We start from the raw sequence: 17,918 nt of genomic DNA, 5'->3' as shown, positions 1-17,918 counted from the left end.
GTGTTTCCTAGGAGATGGAAGTTTCTAATAAGAATTGTTTTTAGAAAGCACCAGTGGTTTGGTGGTGGTACAAATGACTTTTTGTTACTGGTAAACAGTGCCATTATTCTGAATTTGAATTTCAGTGTTAATACATTTAATGGTCTTAGTTAAATTTAAATTTTCAAATAGCACTTTATAATTTAATATGTATTTTGTTGATAATACTACTTCAGAAAGAGGCCTATAAAAATCAGTGCAAAAAATTTTAACTGCAGACTATTACTATTAAATATTTTCCTTTCTGTTAGGTATTCCACAGAAAGGCTACTGTTAATTTCACCTGGCATTAAAGTGATGTTCCACTGAATTCTGTAAATGACAAATCAAGATAATTCAGTAAAAGATTAATTTAACATTAGTACTCTTCTATAATTATTGGTAATATCTTTGCTTTTGGAGTCACTGTCATTGAAAATTATTTTTTGGAAGAATGTTTGTACATTATAAGCTCTTTACAAGGGAAATAAAGACTTTTTTATATTTAGTCTAAAGTCTTAATGGAGGAGTGTGCATGTGAGAGAGAGAGAGAATGAGGTGAACAGAGTCCTTCAACTAGTAGTAATGAGCTGTTGGCGTGAAGGCTCTTATTTGTGCCTATTTAATATGTTAAATAGGAACAATAATCAATATATTATGGATGTGAGTATATGTGCTAAGTGTAGAAATGACTGATTTCTTAGGAAGTTAATTTTGGTAAGAGTCTCAAACCTTAGTAACACAGATTTCCCAGATATCAGAACTTACATTATTATAGAGGCAGCTGATTTACCTTCCTCCCATCTGCCAGGTTACCCTTCCTCTTTAACCTTTTAAGAGAGATGATGTCCTATCCTGCTAGAGACCTAGCCAAAAACCTTTATTTCCTTTTTTCTTTTGTTTGTTGGGTCAGATGCTTAAGATCTTATTCTTGTTTAACAAAATACTTGTGTTTTTATGCATATCTAGACCATTATGCATTGGGGTTGTGCTTTGAATTATCTGAAAAAAAATTATATGAGTTAAAATGTTGGTATTGCTAATAATATGATTTTTGTACAAAACTTATTTTTAGAGAAACCTTTTAATTTGGGAAACCAATTCACATAGATTCTGCAAAAATTTTTATTTTCGTTTCAGGTAGCTACTTTATAAGTATTTGTTGGAAAAAGAATGCATTTCTTTCATATAAAACTTTCTTTTTTTGACAAGATTGCCTTTTTGTCAAAATTGCCGTTTTGACAAGATTGCCTGTATCAAGTGCCAATTTGAGTGGGAAGTGTTGCTGTCCACGTATATACATAATATCATTATATGATCAATAATTCTTTTGTAAATAGTATTTAGGTAAATTTGGTCTGTGGATCTTATGAATTTATAAATGCATTTTACTTGCATTCATCTTTTTCACGTGTTTTGTACAGAGCGGTATTCTATTTGTAGTTGTTCTTTTATTTGAATATTTGGGGTCAGACTAATCCGAGCAAAGGATACTGGTAGGATAAAATTCCTGGGAGAAAACTTTCTAACAACTTATCTATTCATTTTGCTGGTTTTGCAGTTTTAAAATCTGAGACCCATACCAAAATGCATTGATTAACAGATGTTTAATAATTGCTTTCAGTGGAAAAGTTACATTGTGAGGTTCTTGAAAACATAAAACAAATCTTGCTTTAAGTGATTTTAGTGTGGGATGTAAGACACACACTTAAAACGGTAATACAAAGTACAAGGGGGGAGGGACAGAAAAAACCTGAAATGTATTTATGAAAAATGGTGTATTTATTTTCCCATGTTTAAACTTCAGTCATCTTCAAAGTATTCTCCGTTTTATGCAGTACACCTATTCAGACACATTTTCCACAGTTCAAAACAGTTATTGAACTTGTCAATGTTGATACCTTTTAGCACTCTATCGTTTTTGTTTTACCTCTTGTACATTGCAGAACATTTCCCTTCAAGGACTTTTCTCATCCAGGAAACAAAGCAAAAGAGTTGCTCAGGGCTAGATCAGGTGAATAGGGAGGATGGGACATGGGAGTCATGCCGTCTTTAGCCAAAAACTGCTGAACATTCAGCGCAGTTTGGTAGGTATGCTCATAAATCACACATCATGAAATAGGCAAATGTGTTGAAAGAATCTCCAAAAAAATTCACTGAAGTTGAACACAGCCTCTCACAACACTAGTTGGTACACTGATGCCAATGGGTTCCTAAAATGCTTATCTAGCCAGGGAATCCTGTCCTGTAAAAAATAATTCAGGGTTTTTTGGGGTCCCACCTCATATAAGAGGCACTAAAATATTGTTGGCACTCTCCGCAGGTATGTTCAGGTATGTTCATTCCCCAAAAGCTTGTTATTCAAGCTTTTATTTCTGTCTTATTTCCTTAAATTCGGAGAAATTTTTTTTTTTTTTTAATTATTCATGGTCTCACTCTGTCGCCCAGACTGGAGTGTGATGGCACTATCATGGCTTACTGCAGCCTCACATTCCTGTGCTTCCTCCTCAGCCTCCCAAATAGCTTGGACACCATCACACCCAGCTAATTTTTTTATTTTTTGTAGAGATGAGGTCTCACTCTACAGTTGCCTAAATGGGTCTCAAACTGCTAGGCTCAGGTGACTCTCTCTCCTCAACCTCCAGAGGGCTGGAATTTACAGGCATGAGCCACCACACCCAGCCTAGAGGGATTCTTATAATTATAAAATAATAGGAAAATAGTACTTGAGTGAAGAAGAGCTGGATTATGGTCCCAGTGCCTATAGTTGGTGCTCAGTAAGTGTCTGAAGAGTGAATGATGTAATAAATAAATCAAGCAATGAAAGTGGTATTGTATCTGATGCTGTCCTTCAAAGGGAAGGCAACAGTTTCTGAAGAGGAATCTTGAAATAATAGTTAATTTTCTATTGGTATGTGATGTAATCTATAGACTGAGTGATAAAATAACCAAATTAGATTAAAGATGAATTTGCCCAAATGAAGTTTGTGGTTTGGGGTGTTGTTTTCCCTCCTTCCCCAGACTAAATTTTAAGATTTAGCTCTTTTATTGTAAAGAGCTTATTCTTTCAGTTAGCATACATTGAGTATTTTCTGTTTGCTGAATTTGGGAGACCACAGTTAGAACTTGCCCTGCTTAAAAGGACAGACATATGAAAATATCAGTATAATGTTGTGCCAGGTGCTATAACCAAGCCATTGTGCAGTGCATACTGGGGTACAAATGAGAGTTTTAACTTCTACAGGCAGAAAAGTAATGGGCTGAGCTAAGGATAATAAAGATATTCAGTGTTTTACTTTTTAAAAAAGTTTAAAATAAAAAGTATAGTGGAAAAAATATTTCATTCTTTTACACTGTTTTTAAGTTAAAGCTACCATCATTAGTTGCATAAAAGTTGTGTAAATTGGATGAGGGAGGAGACCACAAGAAAAGGAATTCATTTTGATGGTTAGGGCAAACCAAGTTCAAGTACACATATTTTAACATCCTAACTAAAAAGTGAATTGAGACCTATTAATTTAGCATTTTTAAATTATTGCTCTGAAATTTTGAAACCTTACTTTCAGTAATAAATGTTTCTGATGAGGAGCATCTTCATAAGGGTTGATGTTCAGACTCAGGAAATAGTTAAATAATGTATTTATTATGCTGTAATAGTGCTGTAACAGTGATACCTTTGGCATGCAGGACCTAATCAAGCTAAGTGTAGGAAAATGTGATGGGTATCCTTAAAAATAAAATTATTTTTAAAATAATTTTGCTTATTTTTATATAAGAACTCTGATAAAAAATCATTTTTTTTTTTTTTTTAGAATGAGCTTCTTTATTGTATTGGTTGCTGTTTCTTTGCTGACTTAAAACAAAGGCATTCTTTGTTATGTGGTAATATAAAAATCTGATTTATTTCTTAATTTGTCCAGGAGTAATATTTTTATAAGAGAATTCTCTTTTAATAAGTGGTAAGTAACCTTAAGTTTAGGTGAAAATCTTTCTTCAAAAGTCATTGTACCATGGAGTATATGATACTATGAATAACGAAAAATTAACAGTGGCCTATTTTTAGTATCCAAATAGAATTATATAAAGTTTCTTTACCTCAGATTTTATTCTTAAATGCTCTCAAATGAGTTATGTGACCTACTAGTTTATTAATATTGCTTATTTTGGGGGGTAATGGGTTTCTCTATGATTGAAATGTAGTATGCTTATTCACACTAACAATGATAGATTCTTCTATAGTTTTTACAAACTGCTATTTCACTGTTAATGGTAGTTTTACATGTTGTGGAAATGAATTTCCTTATCATCTTACTTATTTGATCAAATTGAAAATCTTAACTATATCTTAAAACTTTTTGCCACAGCGTTTTACCAACGAGGATCATTTGGCTGTCCATAAACATAAACATGAGATGACACTGAAATTTGGTCCAGCACGTAATGACAGTGTCATTGTGGCTGGTTAGTATATGCTTTTATTAATAGCTTATATACATATTTCACCTGGAATGTGCACAATTTTTGTGTATTCTCTGTAAATAATATAGTCTGGTGATATTCCAACAACTTCATTATAGTAAATGTTGGCAACATGTATTTTACCCATTACATTTCCATGTTTCCTTCTGACCATTCATTTCACTTTTTTGTGTGGTTTTCAAATTATAGGTTCCAATGTCAATGTCGTAGAAGCTAATTAGAACTCTGGGAACATTTATACCATCTGCAAAGTTTACAATTGATAACTGAATTGTGGAATTTAGTCTGTTTCCTTCAGCTGTCTTGCACACATGGTTGACAAGACTGTGTGAAGATAGAAAATGATCAAGCTTCTCCTGTTTGGAGAAAGAGCAATTAGCAGACTTGCTCATTAGAATTTTGCTTATATTTCTTTTCAGAATAAACATCTGTAATAGTAAAATACTCTTAATAAAAGGGGACCTAAATTCAGTCAGTGCTTTTTTTGTGTTGACCACGTGAACATTCTGTATCACCTTAGCAGATTATTATTTTTCACAGCATGTGAAAAGAAAACCTCAATTCATGCATTAGTTGACTGTCATTCCATGCTGTATTAACTGTCCTTTTTTTGGTATTTAAATGTATATACACACACATCTATGTATATGTACACACACTGTGTATAATTTCATTACATTTGTATACTTTATAAATAAGTATCATGATAAGAAAACAAACTTTTATGTAAAATTCTATATAAATTTTAGGTCTTAACCACAGACATCATATTGCCTATCACAGATATTTAGTTAACTCAGGATTTTTCTTTTTTAAAGCTTAGGTTTTACATATATATGTGTGTGTGTGTATATATATACATATATATATATGTATATATACACACACATACTATTTGTGAGTCTGGAATTATACTTGAATACTATTACTACTTGTAAATTATTAATCAGTATAGAGACTAAATCGTCATATGCAATGGTTTGGATAGATAATAAGGCAAAGATGATTCTTTCTGTACTTTCGGTATCGATATTTTTGTAAAGAAGGAGTTGGAGATACCAAAAAATGATAATTTATGAAACAATTTATGTAGGAAAAACATAGGGGATCTTTGAATATATCTTAAGTTTCATAAGTAAAAGGAAGTAGTGAAGAGTGAGATATGTTTTCTTTGGAATATTGTACATTAGTTATTAAGAGCTAGAACCAAAGTAAAAACCAAACAAAATAACAGCACCAAAACAGCCTAGGAAGTTCACTCTCACGGCTATGAAGGTCTTTGTTTCTCTCATACTTCCTGCCTTAGTGCAATCTCTCTCTAACTTTTTAACTTAAAGATGTTTTGATATTAGTTTCTGAAAGTTACTTTTCTATCTGATTACATTTAATACAATAGAAAAATAGAGTACACTCAAACACAATACTCAACCATTTTTGCACTAATACATGTTGAGATGAATAGATTAGCTTTACTATATAAATATAATGCATGATGTGTGTGGTATATATTTGATGGTCAATAGCCATATGCAATCTGCATGTTAAATGATTGTTCCTGTGTTGACCTTTTGTCAAGTTTGATGGTTCCAGTAATCATTGATAAAAGAGATTTTATGCTTATGCATGCATTTTTTAAGACTTTTCCTTCCCTTTAACGTAAGTTAAGAGCCTTCTAATGAGTTTAGATAGACATACTCTTTGGGTATGAACAGAAGAGTCAGATTTACATTTGACTTACTAAGTTAATCATGATGTACTTAAGCCGATACACATACACTGGACCCTTACTGCGATGTGATTTTTGGCAGGCTTTTGGGGGTTAGGAGCAGAGGGTAGGTTAAAAACTAACTGATAAAATTATGACACAATAGAGTCCCTTCAGTAATTCTGGTATTACTAATAGTGCCTGAGACAGGCCTGCATTATGTCTAATATGTATGACAAGTGGGCCATTTTAGTGTTGAATGCATTTATAGTAAAAATACATATGAGGGATAAAGATAAAATAGTAAGTAATACCCACTGTGGAGACACAATAGTTAACAAATATGTGCATTTTAATTTTATAGAGGGTTTTATGAGTATTTTCTTTTAAACCAGGAGTATCCTTATTAGAGTACTTTTATTTAGCTTAGGCTAGATCTCTGATATAACCTGTAAAATTGATGCCCTGAAATATACAAAATATGAATGGAATTTGAATGTGCTACCTACTCTAATCAATATGAATAAACAGCCTTAAAAATAACACTAAAAGGGCAAAATTTGCTGCTTTTCATTCAGCATGAGCCGTATGTGGCATTTGTTGTAGCCAATTCATGTACACTGAGTACATATGTTACTGTACATAACATGAGTTCGTATTCAAGTATAGTTTAAGTATTTCATGTTCTAAGAGTTGATTTTCTCTACTGCCTAGAAATTAAGCTAAAACATTCTGTACCTATGTGACTCTTATATACCCCTCGTACCAAGCTTTTAATATGTTTTAAAATAGAAAATTAACTTCAGTAGATAGTGGTAAAGAGGATTTTGTTTTGTTTTGTTTTAGGGCTCTTGTTTTAACTTTCTTTTTCTTTCTTGTGGTATTTTGATCTATCTACTAAAGATTCTGTTTTATCTTAAGCTTGCTTTCATAGTAGATTATGAGCAACTAGTGGAAGAGCCAAGTTAAAGCAAATATACATGCTCTTAGCCTAGTTTTTTTCCAAATTGCATGTATTTAAACAATTGTGATTTTTAGTAATGTAAGTATGTCAAAATCCTTAATACTGTCTTAGATAATAGTTTATCTCTTGTGTAGGAATGGACTAAGGAGCAAAAAAAGACTTATTTCATACTTTTATTGTTCTTAAAGTGGGAGGAAATCTCTTTAAGTACAACAAAAATTTAACTAAATTTTGTTTGCTTTAAAGGAAGAGGTCTTTCCAAAGAGAGAATTAACAACTGAAAACCAGTCCTGCTAATTTGTTAATTTAATAGCAATATTTTAGAGTCTTAACATGATATTTAAATATATGTGATTACTTCTTGACATTTATTTCAGATCAGACCCCAACACCAACAAGATTTTTGAAAAACTGTGAAGAAGTGGGTTTGTTTAATGAGTTGGCAAGTCCATTTGAGAATGAGTTCAAGAAAGCTTCAGAAGATGACATTAAAAAAGTATGTTGTTAACCATGAAATTAAAATAGCACTTCTGATAAAAAAGTAATATAGTTTATACTTCCTTCTTTCTTAATTTAGAAATTTTTCTAATTGACTTTTGAACTTGTGATTTTTCTTTATTGTTTGCATTTTAGATGCCTCTAGATTTATCCCCTCTTGCAACACCCATTATAAGAAGCAAAATTGAGGAGCCTTCTGTTGTAGAAACAACTCACCAAGATAGTCCTTTACCTCACCCCGAGTCAACTACCAGTGATGAAAAGGTTAGAAATTTGTAGAAATATAAACTAGGGGAAAAATGGTATCCAACAAAATTTAATATTTAATCTTCATAAAACATTAGTGTATTACATTTTACATAATTTAGTGTCAACTTGCAGTCATTTTATATGTGAAAGGTCTGTGAATACTCTTATTCCTGGGAAAGAAAATTGCACCTTTGTAGATAATTTTTTTATTATGGAGAAATTATAGAGGAGAACAGCAGTCATGTTAGATAAAAATTTATTTTTAACATGATATGTAAATTTATAAATTTAATTTTGCTGGGTTTTGCTATTTTATATTTAGCTACCTTTAAATAGCTAAATTATGAATCTATGCTAAAAATTGTTAGAACAATAGTTATTTAGGCTTTTAAAAGGTTAAGTGACTTGTTACTCATTCTCAGCAATGAATCTTTGGTAGTGTCTACGAAGATGATGGTACTGTCTGGTAACTTGGGACCATCTGGGCTATATTGTTGAATATTGAGTAGTATCAACATGGGAATTTTTTAGTCACATTTTTGTTCACAAGCACATGGAGTGAGTGCATATTTATTTGGAAGTGCCATGTGGGATACAGTGAAGAGGCAATAGGACACATAAAGTGCATTTTTTTTTAGTATGTTATTCTAAAACTATAAAATGGACTCCTGCCATGATGGAGAAGCTAGAAATAAGGAAATAGAAAAAAAGTAACTTTTCACCTAGCAATAAATGTTTTAAGTTTTGGCTTTGTTTTTTTCATTCTCTTTTCCTGATTTGAAAAGTACATTCTCATTATTCTTCCGTAAGAATATAGAAACATGCAAGGAAAACCAAAATCACCTGTTAGCCATACTTGAATGATAAGAATTATCATTATTATTTTGGAACATTTTTTCCATATATATATTTGTACATATAAAGATCCTAGCTTCCTCTTATATTGTGCTCTAGACATTCAGCATTAATGAATATTTTCTTGTGTCATTAGAGATTTACCCAAATCATTATTTTTAATGGTTGTACTTTATTTTATCATTATATTAATTATAATGAATATAAATAATTTATAAGAATATAAATAATTCTTTTTGGACATAAAGATTGTTTTCACATTATCACAGTTACTAGAAATGTTATAAATCTTTGATATAAAGCTTTGATGTAAATCTTTTTTCTATAAAGCATTCCAGTCCCTTCACCTTTACCTGTTTTTCATTGGGCATGGTCACTTTTGCATCTTTTAGGGGTGTTCCTTCTTTCTGCATCCCTCAGTCATTAGGCTTCCCTTGGTCAAAACATAGCCAGGTAAAGTGGTTTAAAAAAAAAAAGTCTGGTTCTCCTTTTCTTTCTTGATTTTCTTTCTAGGTGATATCATTCAGACCCATAACTTTAAAAACCATCCACATACTGATGACTCTCACATTTATTTTGACCTGGGTATCTCTCCAGATTGCCATAATCACACCCAACTCCTTGACATTACCTCTATATGTCTAATAGACACCTTAAGCTTAATATGTCTTAAATCAGAGCCCTTGATTCTTCCCTCAGTTTTCCCCATCTCAGTAAATTTTATTTGTCCATCCAGTTGCTCAAGCTTAGAATTTAGGAATCATACTTAATTCCTTCTTTTTCTTTATACTGAAACCAACAGCAAATCTTATCAAATCTACTTCCAGAATATATCCTAAATCTTATCCCCTTCTGTGTGTGTTCAGTGTCACCACTTTGGCCAAGCCATCATCATCTTTTATTTGGATTATTAGCAATTACCGTATAACTAGACTTCTCCCATCTCTGATCTATTTTCTGTAAGTTTTTTTTTAATGCATGAAATTATTTTTAAAAATAATTTAATAATTATTAAAGATTTTTAATTATTAAAGATTTTTAAAAATCTTTCAATGATTTGCCAGTGCACTTAAGATAATTCACACTCCTTAGCATAAGCCCTCTTATATCTGTACTTGTCTGCCCATCCATCCTCACCTCCTGTCACTCTTACTGTGTTCCTCAGATAGTCCAGGTTTTTTCTTCCTCAAGACATTGTATGTAGTTTTGCTTCCTTCTCCCTAGAATTAAATACTCTCCTCCTTATCCTTTCAGGATCAGTTTAAATGCTGTTTTTTGTTAAGAAGTTCAAGTACCTTCACTATGCTATGTGAAGTAGCCAACACTGCCCTACCCTCAGTTAATCTTGCACTGTTTTTATTACATTGTATTTGTTATTCTGTAACACTATAACCTGAAATTTTCTTGTTTATTTTACTTGTTTATTATTTCTTTCTTTCCACTAGACCTTGAGGGCATGTTGTAAGTTCTTGACTTATTGAATAAATGAAGTTACAATAGCATAATTTATTCTTCTTATGCATAATAAGATTTTGATAAGTGACAGGATACAGTCCAATTCAAAGAACACAGTAGACCCAATTTTTATATTAAGTAGTTAAGGAATTCAGGCTAAGACCTTTTAATCTCCTTTTCAATCTGTAAAACTGGAGGAAATATCTTTAAGGTCCTGGGTGGCTCACAAATTCTGTTTTTCTTTAATTTGGAAAGATTTCACTCCAGTAATTCTTTACTTTACATTCAAGATATCAATATTACTTGACTTTTCGATGTTGAGACATTATTGCTAAAGAAGAGGTAGCTACATGAGATTAGCAAATTTTTGTGTTGCTTTAGGATATTTTTAAACATTTCTGTCATTGAACTTGCATTAGCCATAGCGCAGTCTCCCTGGACCTGTTTCCTTATTGTACAGTATAATGAGGGAGTAGGACTAAGCAATCCCTTCTGGATTTTAAGTTCTGTAATTCCATGAGAATGGATTGTATTTTTACTTTTTACTAAAAATTCTCATGAAATCATAGCCAACCTTATTTTTGAATTGATGGAAAAACAAGTTGTACTGAAGAAAAAATCGCTCAAATTTTTAAAAATTAAAGTATTAATTGAACATTGCATTTGAACTTTTACAGTTGCTTCTAAAATTTTATTTTAATTAATTTTTAGGTATCCACTGACTTTGGTGGGGGGTTAAGTATTCTCCAGTAGATGTTTTTAGGAGTGTGTTACATTCTGTTCACTAAGTTATGTGATTTGATTTGCATTGTTAAATGCCACTCTTTCCTTATCTCACTGTTAAATAGGAAGTACCGTTGGCACAAACTGCACAGCCCACATCAGCTATTGTTCGTCCAGCATCATTACAGGTTCCTAATGTGCTGCTTACAAGTTCTGACTCAAGTGTAATTATTCAACAGGCAGTACCGTCACCAACCTCAAGTACTGTAATCACCCAGGCACCGTCATCCAACAGGCCAATTGTGTAAGTAATTTGGGCCAATCGTTGAATTATACATGGATTAAGTTTTTCTTGTTATGACTTTTTCTAAGATACTTGATTATTCAAATTATGATCTTAGTGGTATTTGTGTGTGTGATCTGTGTGCTTTGATTTTTGGAAAAAGTATTTGGGTAGTCTTTTTTAATATAAATGTTATCCAATAGATTGGGAATATCTAAAAGTTAAAAGCAAATCCAAATATAATGTGAATTTAAGATAATCTCTTATTTTCATGCTATTTCACAGAAAACATATAAAATTACTCCATCATTAGATGACATTTCTTTCTGTTCTTATACATAGCTCCCAAGAGCTTTCTGATGAGAATTTTTCTCATTTTACAAACTGAAGATTGTCCTAAGTCAATCCATAATTTTTCCCATTTTTTAAATTTTTTACACTGCTAGGTTATGCGTTTAAAATAATTTTTATAATTTGCTTTCCAGTGGTTAGAAAATATATCTTTGAGTGATATGATTATAGGATTGAAAATACTATTGTATTTTTAAGAGATGGTTGATAATGCATCTCTTTAATTTCCCTTCTTTTGTTTTTCTTAGTCCTGTACCAGGCCCATTTCCTCTTCTGTTACATCTTCCTAATGGACAAACCATGCCTGTTGCTATTCCTGCATCAATTACAAGTTCTAATGTGCATGTTCCAGCTGCAGTCCCAGTAAGTTAGAAATGTAGACTATTTAAATCTTCATAGCAAAATTGGTCTTTGTAAAGTAATCAGAAAATATATTTGACTGCTTTATTGGCTTGTGAAACTGAACTTAACAAAATGCTAGTGGTGGGTAGTGTTTATTTATTGATATTATGGTAATAGCTTATATCATTTAAGGTAAGAATAATTAGACAGAACACTTTTTTCCCTTCAAAATCTTAATTGCTTTTCTTATATTTCTTAATACTAAGAACTTTATTTCTTAACTCATTTAACCCATGATTAGATTTGTAGAATTCAAATATTAATACAGACTTATTTTATTTTTATTTTTTTAAAGACAAGGTCTTGCTCTGTCTCCCAGGCTTTAATGCAGTGGCAAAATCATAACTCACTGCATCCTTGAACTGCTGGGTTGAATCTGTCTTCCCACCTCAGCATTCCAAGTAGCTGGGACTACAGGCAGGTACCACCATGCCTGGTTAAATTTTTTTTTCTTTTTTAAAGAGATGAGATCACCCTATGTTGTCTAGGCTCATCTTGAACTCTTGGCCTCAAATGGTTCTCAAAATGCTAGAATTACAGGTGTGAGCCACAGCACTGGGCCCAGATTTCTAGTTTAAAATATCTATATGTATATATATTTTTTATTTTTATTTTTTTTCCTTCTTCTTTTTTCTTTTTTGAGTTGGAGTCTCACTCTGTCACCCAGGCTAGAATGCAGTGGCATGCTCACAGCCACCACAACCTCTACCTGCTGGGCTCCGGCTATCCTTTCGCTTCAGCCTTCCAAGTAGCTGGAACTACAGGCGCAAGCTACCCCGCCTGACTAATTTTTTTTCTTTTCTTTTCTTTTTTTTTTTTTTTAATTGTAGAGACAAGTTCTCACCAAGTTGCCTGGGCTGATCTCAAACCCCTGGACTTAGGCAGTCCTCTCGCCTCTGACTCCCAAAGTGCTGGGATTACAGGCTTGAACCACCAATGCCCGGCCTAAAAAGATATTTATACTCAAATGCTCGTCAAGTAACTCTATGGTATTTCTATTAGTGTAGAAACTGATTATAAAAACACTTGCTAGTAGGCTGGGCACAGTGGCCCACACCTGTAATCCCAGCACTTTGGGAAGCCAAAGTAGGAGGACTGCTTGAACTGAGGAGTTCAAGACCAGCCTAAACAACATAGCAAGATATTGTCCCTACAAAAAAATTTTTTTTAATTAACTGGGCAGTGCTTACCTGTATCCTCAGCTATTCGGGAGGCTAAGCAGAAGGATCACTGAGCCAAGGAACTCAAAGTTGCAGTGAATTATGATCTATTGCATTCCAGCCAGGGCAACAGAGTCAGAGCCCAACTCCAAAAAAAAAAAAAACAAAACACACTGTGAACTTTTGTGATCAAGTTGGGTTTACGGAATGGCACTTTGATGGCCCAAGCATGTTAAAATCTAAACATTCTAAAACAATAGTCTCCTACTTTCCTAATAATAAGATTCAAAAGAATAGTTTTTTGAGGGGTGTGTTAAATATATACATTTTGAAAGACATAAGCTACAGAGCCTGTCATTCATTTTTGTGTATGGTTTATTTACATCTTCTATCGTCTCAAAATAAGTGATCTTTAAACAAGTACTCAAAGTGGGAAAAAAAGACATAGACAAAAATGCTTAATAACTACTTAGAATATTTAATATCTTAATGAACATTTAAAGCACCTTGCTTGTAATTATGTGTATTAGAAATAATACTTTTTTTCATATTTCATAAAAGCTTTTTTCAAATAAACTCTTCAAAAATGTTTTCAACATTGAAATTTTCATTCTAAGAACCGCTTTTTGAGACATGTACTCCAGTTTTCCAAAATGTATTATTTTCCTTTTTATCAATTGTTTATGATGTATCACTTTTTAAGTCTATTATTCTCTTCCTGGAAATTTTATGCTGAACCTTGGATACTTACTTACATAATAAAAAGGTAGTTTTTTTCTTTTACCTTACAAATACATGTTACTGATCATTACAATACAATTATTTATTGTAAAGCTCTTGAAAATTACTCTTTAAAGCATACTTGAAGTAACATTCCAACACTATGGATGAGACTATGCCCCCAGGAATATTACTAAGATTAATATTAAGTATTAACCTTTTTTTAAATTAATTGTTCCAAGTGATCTTTCTAAGTATCCAAAATTAGCATTGATTGTAGTTATTTCAAGACAATGTGTCTTCTTTAGAACTCTGTTCAACATGCATTATTTGAGAGACTTTGTAAGGAATCAAATATAAGATGTCTTATTCCTCTTTTCTGAGGATATTTTTTGCCTTGTATTTGAGATTATGTGGTTATCCTGTTTGTACAATTTAGATCACATTTTTAAAAATTATGGACTGTATTACACTATAGACAAACCCGAAAGTTTGTAAAAGTTTGGAAATGTGCTGAGAGCAACTTGTAATTAGAGATACACTTCTATATAACTGTTCACTCAGTGTTCGTTTTTAACAGAAAAGTAAAAACGAAAGATGATTATTTGAGAAATCATTAAAGATTGTCAGCTTCTTTGTTATTATGCAGTATATTGGCATACACAGAAGTTTCACATATTTTAGAAAATGTGTATAGATTTTAGAAAAGCAAAAGTTCATTGCTGAAATTATTTTTCATGCCTACTTGTCACAAGTTTTGATTTCTTTCCTTTCAAATTGAAAATGGAAGTGTGACAGATTTTTTAGAAATTTTACATCACTCACTTTGAATGAGTTACTAAAAGAAGGAACCATTAAAATGAAAGAAATTGTGAAAAATTGAATATTAAGGAAGCACGTGTCTCGTAAATTGACAGTTTTGGAAGGATAAATCAGGATATAAGACCGGTAAGAGTTCGGTGTAGAGATACAGTCAGCTGGAGATTAGTTTTCAATATTCTGATTCTAAAGTCTCAAATTATTATAATAGCCACTGTGTGAATGAAGTATGAATCTCATTTTTATTATAATCTCTAGCAATTATTTTCAATATCTTTTGCATAGCTTGTTCGACCAGTCACCATGGTGCCTAGTGTTCCAGGAATCCCTGGTCCTTCCTCCCCTCAACCAGTACAGTCAGAAGCAAAAATGGTAAGCAAGGTTTTATTTGTTCTGTGCATTTCGTGGGTCTGTTTGAATTAGTATTTTCATTAAAGACTGCTTCACATGCACAATTTAGATCACATTTTTTAAAAGTATGGACTGTATTATACTATAGACGAACCTGAAAGTTTGTAAAAGGAAAGCTTCCATTAGCATAGAGCCAATAGTTAGTAGTACTTTAAAATAAATGGGTGGGTTGGGAGTAAAGTTCTAGTTCTTGTCACTTGTGGTTTCTCTGTTTTATGGTTGTGGCTTTTTAGACAAACTTCCCCTCCTGGTGGAGGCTAGGAGTATTACATCTGAAGCTAGATGTAATCGTCTGAAGGCAGCGGTTTTAAACAATATTTTTATCAATTCCAAAATAGTTTACAGGTTAGCAAATGTTGCATATGATTCATAAAAAGAGGTATATTTTTCTGTTGTGCCTTAAATGCTAAGAAATTAATGTTATTTAGACATGTTTTTATTTTATTCCTAAACATACTGTTCACTTTAATTAAGCCACTTCAACTTTCCTAAGATTCTGTTTCTTCATCTGTAAAATAAAATGATTAAGCTTTGGTTTCTGGAGTCTCTTATAGCCCTAAATCCTATAAACTTTGTAATTTTCTTAGTAGAAGATCTGATGTTTCTCTTTTATGTTTTAAAATCAATGTAATTCTTCTACAGTATGACACAGTAATGTCAATTAAAACATCACATAGGTAGATGTTAATGTTCTGTATTATAAAGAGCTGATGGCATCCACTAATGTATTCTTAGGAACTCAAAAGATAAGTGGTTACTAGCAAATCTTTTATTTGCTTGTGTTCTTTACTAGGTACTATACTAACTACAAATATACGTTTTTAGACATTAAAAAATCATATATTACAAGGCTTAAAATTTTTTATTGCTATTCTCCATTCACACAGATAATCTGAAATTTGCACATTAACCTAGTTTTTAACAGTAAAACTTAGATATCATCTAAATGAACAATTAATTGGTTAAGGAGTGTAAAAATTAGCTGTTTTATTGGTTGTGGTGAGAGAAGAACCTCAAAACCTGAGAAAGAAATTTTCTATATCATAGCATGTTCAGTTTGTAGCATTGGAAATACTAAGATGAATCTTGTAGCAGTAGAGTTTCACTTGGGATGTTTTATATACTTACTATTTAAATATTCTGTATTAATGAAAAATTCGATTTAATTTGCATGCAGTGAGAACTGAGTAGAGTAGACATAGGAGTTAAAGAGACCAATGAATTTTTGCATATTCATTGGACTTTTTTCCTACAAATTCAAAAAGAACAAATCCAATTTAAAGAAATACCTTTGTCTACAAGAGTAGGCCATATATCTAGAAACTATTAAACTGAACAGCTAAACTGAGTAATTTTTTTCTTTCAGGTCACCAGGAAATCTAATTTAAAAGGATAAACATGTTCTGTACATATGTGTATTTTAAAAATGCCAGATATATAGCTTTCATAAATTTATGTATGAAAAAGAATCGTTGGGTGATGATCCAAAAATACCATGGGGAGTCCCACATTGCCCCACTTAAATTTAACAGTTCAGTTCAATCTCTTACTAGAATTTTGGTAATGTAAAATAGCCATATTTAGGTGATTGCCTGTTTTAATTGAGATAATAAATAAGATTGTACTATTAATTTAAAAGGCTGGAATTATTCTACTCTTTTGGGATTTTTTTTAGCTTTTCATTATGGAAAATTTCAGACATATACAAAGTAAACAGATTAAAATATTGCACCCCGTGTACCTAGCTTCAGTTATTAGCAATATACTGCCATTCTTGTTTATCTATACCTCAGTCTACTCTCTACCCCCATTCAATTATTTGTATAGGTTTTTCTTAATATGAAATTTACGTACATTGTATGAATAAATTGTGCACATTCTTAGTAACCCTTTTTGCAGACATGTATTTTCATTTTTTTGATAAATATCTAAGAGTAGGATTGCTGAGTCAGAGGGTAGTTACACATTAACTTTATAAGAAATTACCAAACTTTTTTCCAAAGTTTTACATTCCTACCAGCAGTGTGCGGGAATTCCATTTGTTCCCACATTCTTGCCAGTATTTTATTTTATCATTTTTGTGTGTGTGTGCAAGATTATGTTTTTTATTTTGGTTTTTTAAATTTTTATTTTAAAGATGTGGAGTACAATTCAGGCTTAGGTACATAAGTGGTCATCATACAGGTGAAGTTTGGGCCTCCCATTGTTCCTCACTTAAACTGGCTTGGGATCAAGTACCCTTATTTGTATTATGTGTCCCCGCTTCCTCCCCTTTCATGTAGTATTATGATAAAGGTTCAGGGTCTGCTTATGAATGAGAACATGTGGTACTCAGTTCTTTGTTTCTGTGATAAATCACTGAGTATGATGGATTCTAAAGTCATCCAAGTTACTGCGAAGTCCATAATTTTGTCCTTTTTTATGGTCAGTGTAACATTCCATCATGTATAGTACCACATTTTTTCTATTCAGTCCACTTTCAATGGACAGCACATTTGGTTCTATGTTTTTGCTATTGTGAATATTGCTACAATAAACATGCATGTGCCTTTGTGAAGCCTTTGCCCATTTTATTTTTGTTTTTTGTTTTTGAGTCAGGGGTCTCACTCTGTCACTCAGGCTGAGTGCATTGGCACAATCATGGCTCCATAGCCTCAGCCTCCCAAGTCGCTGGTATTATAGGCATATCACAAATTTTTTGGTTTTTTTTTTGGTTTTTTTTTTGAGTTGACGTCTCACTCTGTCACCCAGACTGGAGTGCAGTGGCCGTTCCCGGCCACCGCAGCCTCAACCTGCTGGGCTCCGGCGATCCTTCCGCCTCAGCCT

The 17,918-nt window shown here is 32.3% G+C and overlaps 1 protein-coding gene across 4 annotated transcripts in view; it reads left to right on the top strand.

Moving 5' to 3' along the window:
• The window catches only part of ATF2 (activating transcription factor 2), an 84,499-nt gene that overhangs the window by 33,384 nt on the left and 33,197 nt on the right, over positions 1 to 17,918 (top strand). For 2 of the 4 annotated variants that reach the window (XM_021714790.1, XM_008062647.1), the window contains exons 4-8: positions 7,544 to 7,662; positions 7,800 to 7,928; positions 11,072 to 11,250; positions 11,829 to 11,943; positions 14,967 to 15,053. In XM_021714790.1, coding sequence (XP_021570465.1) covers positions 7,544 to 7,662; positions 7,800 to 7,928; positions 11,072 to 11,250; positions 11,829 to 11,943; positions 14,967 to 15,053 — 629 coding nt within the window. Of the gene's footprint in view, positions 1 to 4,382; positions 4,480 to 7,543; positions 7,663 to 7,799; positions 7,929 to 11,071; positions 11,251 to 11,828; positions 11,944 to 14,966; positions 15,054 to 17,918 lie in introns of all 4 variants that reach the window. The other 2 variants (XM_008062646.2, XM_008062645.1) reach the window with 2 other exon arrangements.

This window comes from Carlito syrichta, unplaced genomic scaffold (genome assembly GCF_000164805.1).
Source record: "Carlito syrichta isolate Samal-C Ts95f unplaced genomic scaffold, Tarsius_syrichta-2.0.1 Scaffold305785, whole genome shotgun sequence".
In the NCBI taxonomy this organism is placed as follows: Eukaryota; Metazoa; Chordata; class Mammalia; order Primates; family Tarsiidae; genus Carlito; species Carlito syrichta.
The sequence above is the reverse complement of the archived record's forward strand: the minus strand, read 5'-3'. Positions and strand labels throughout refer to the sequence as shown.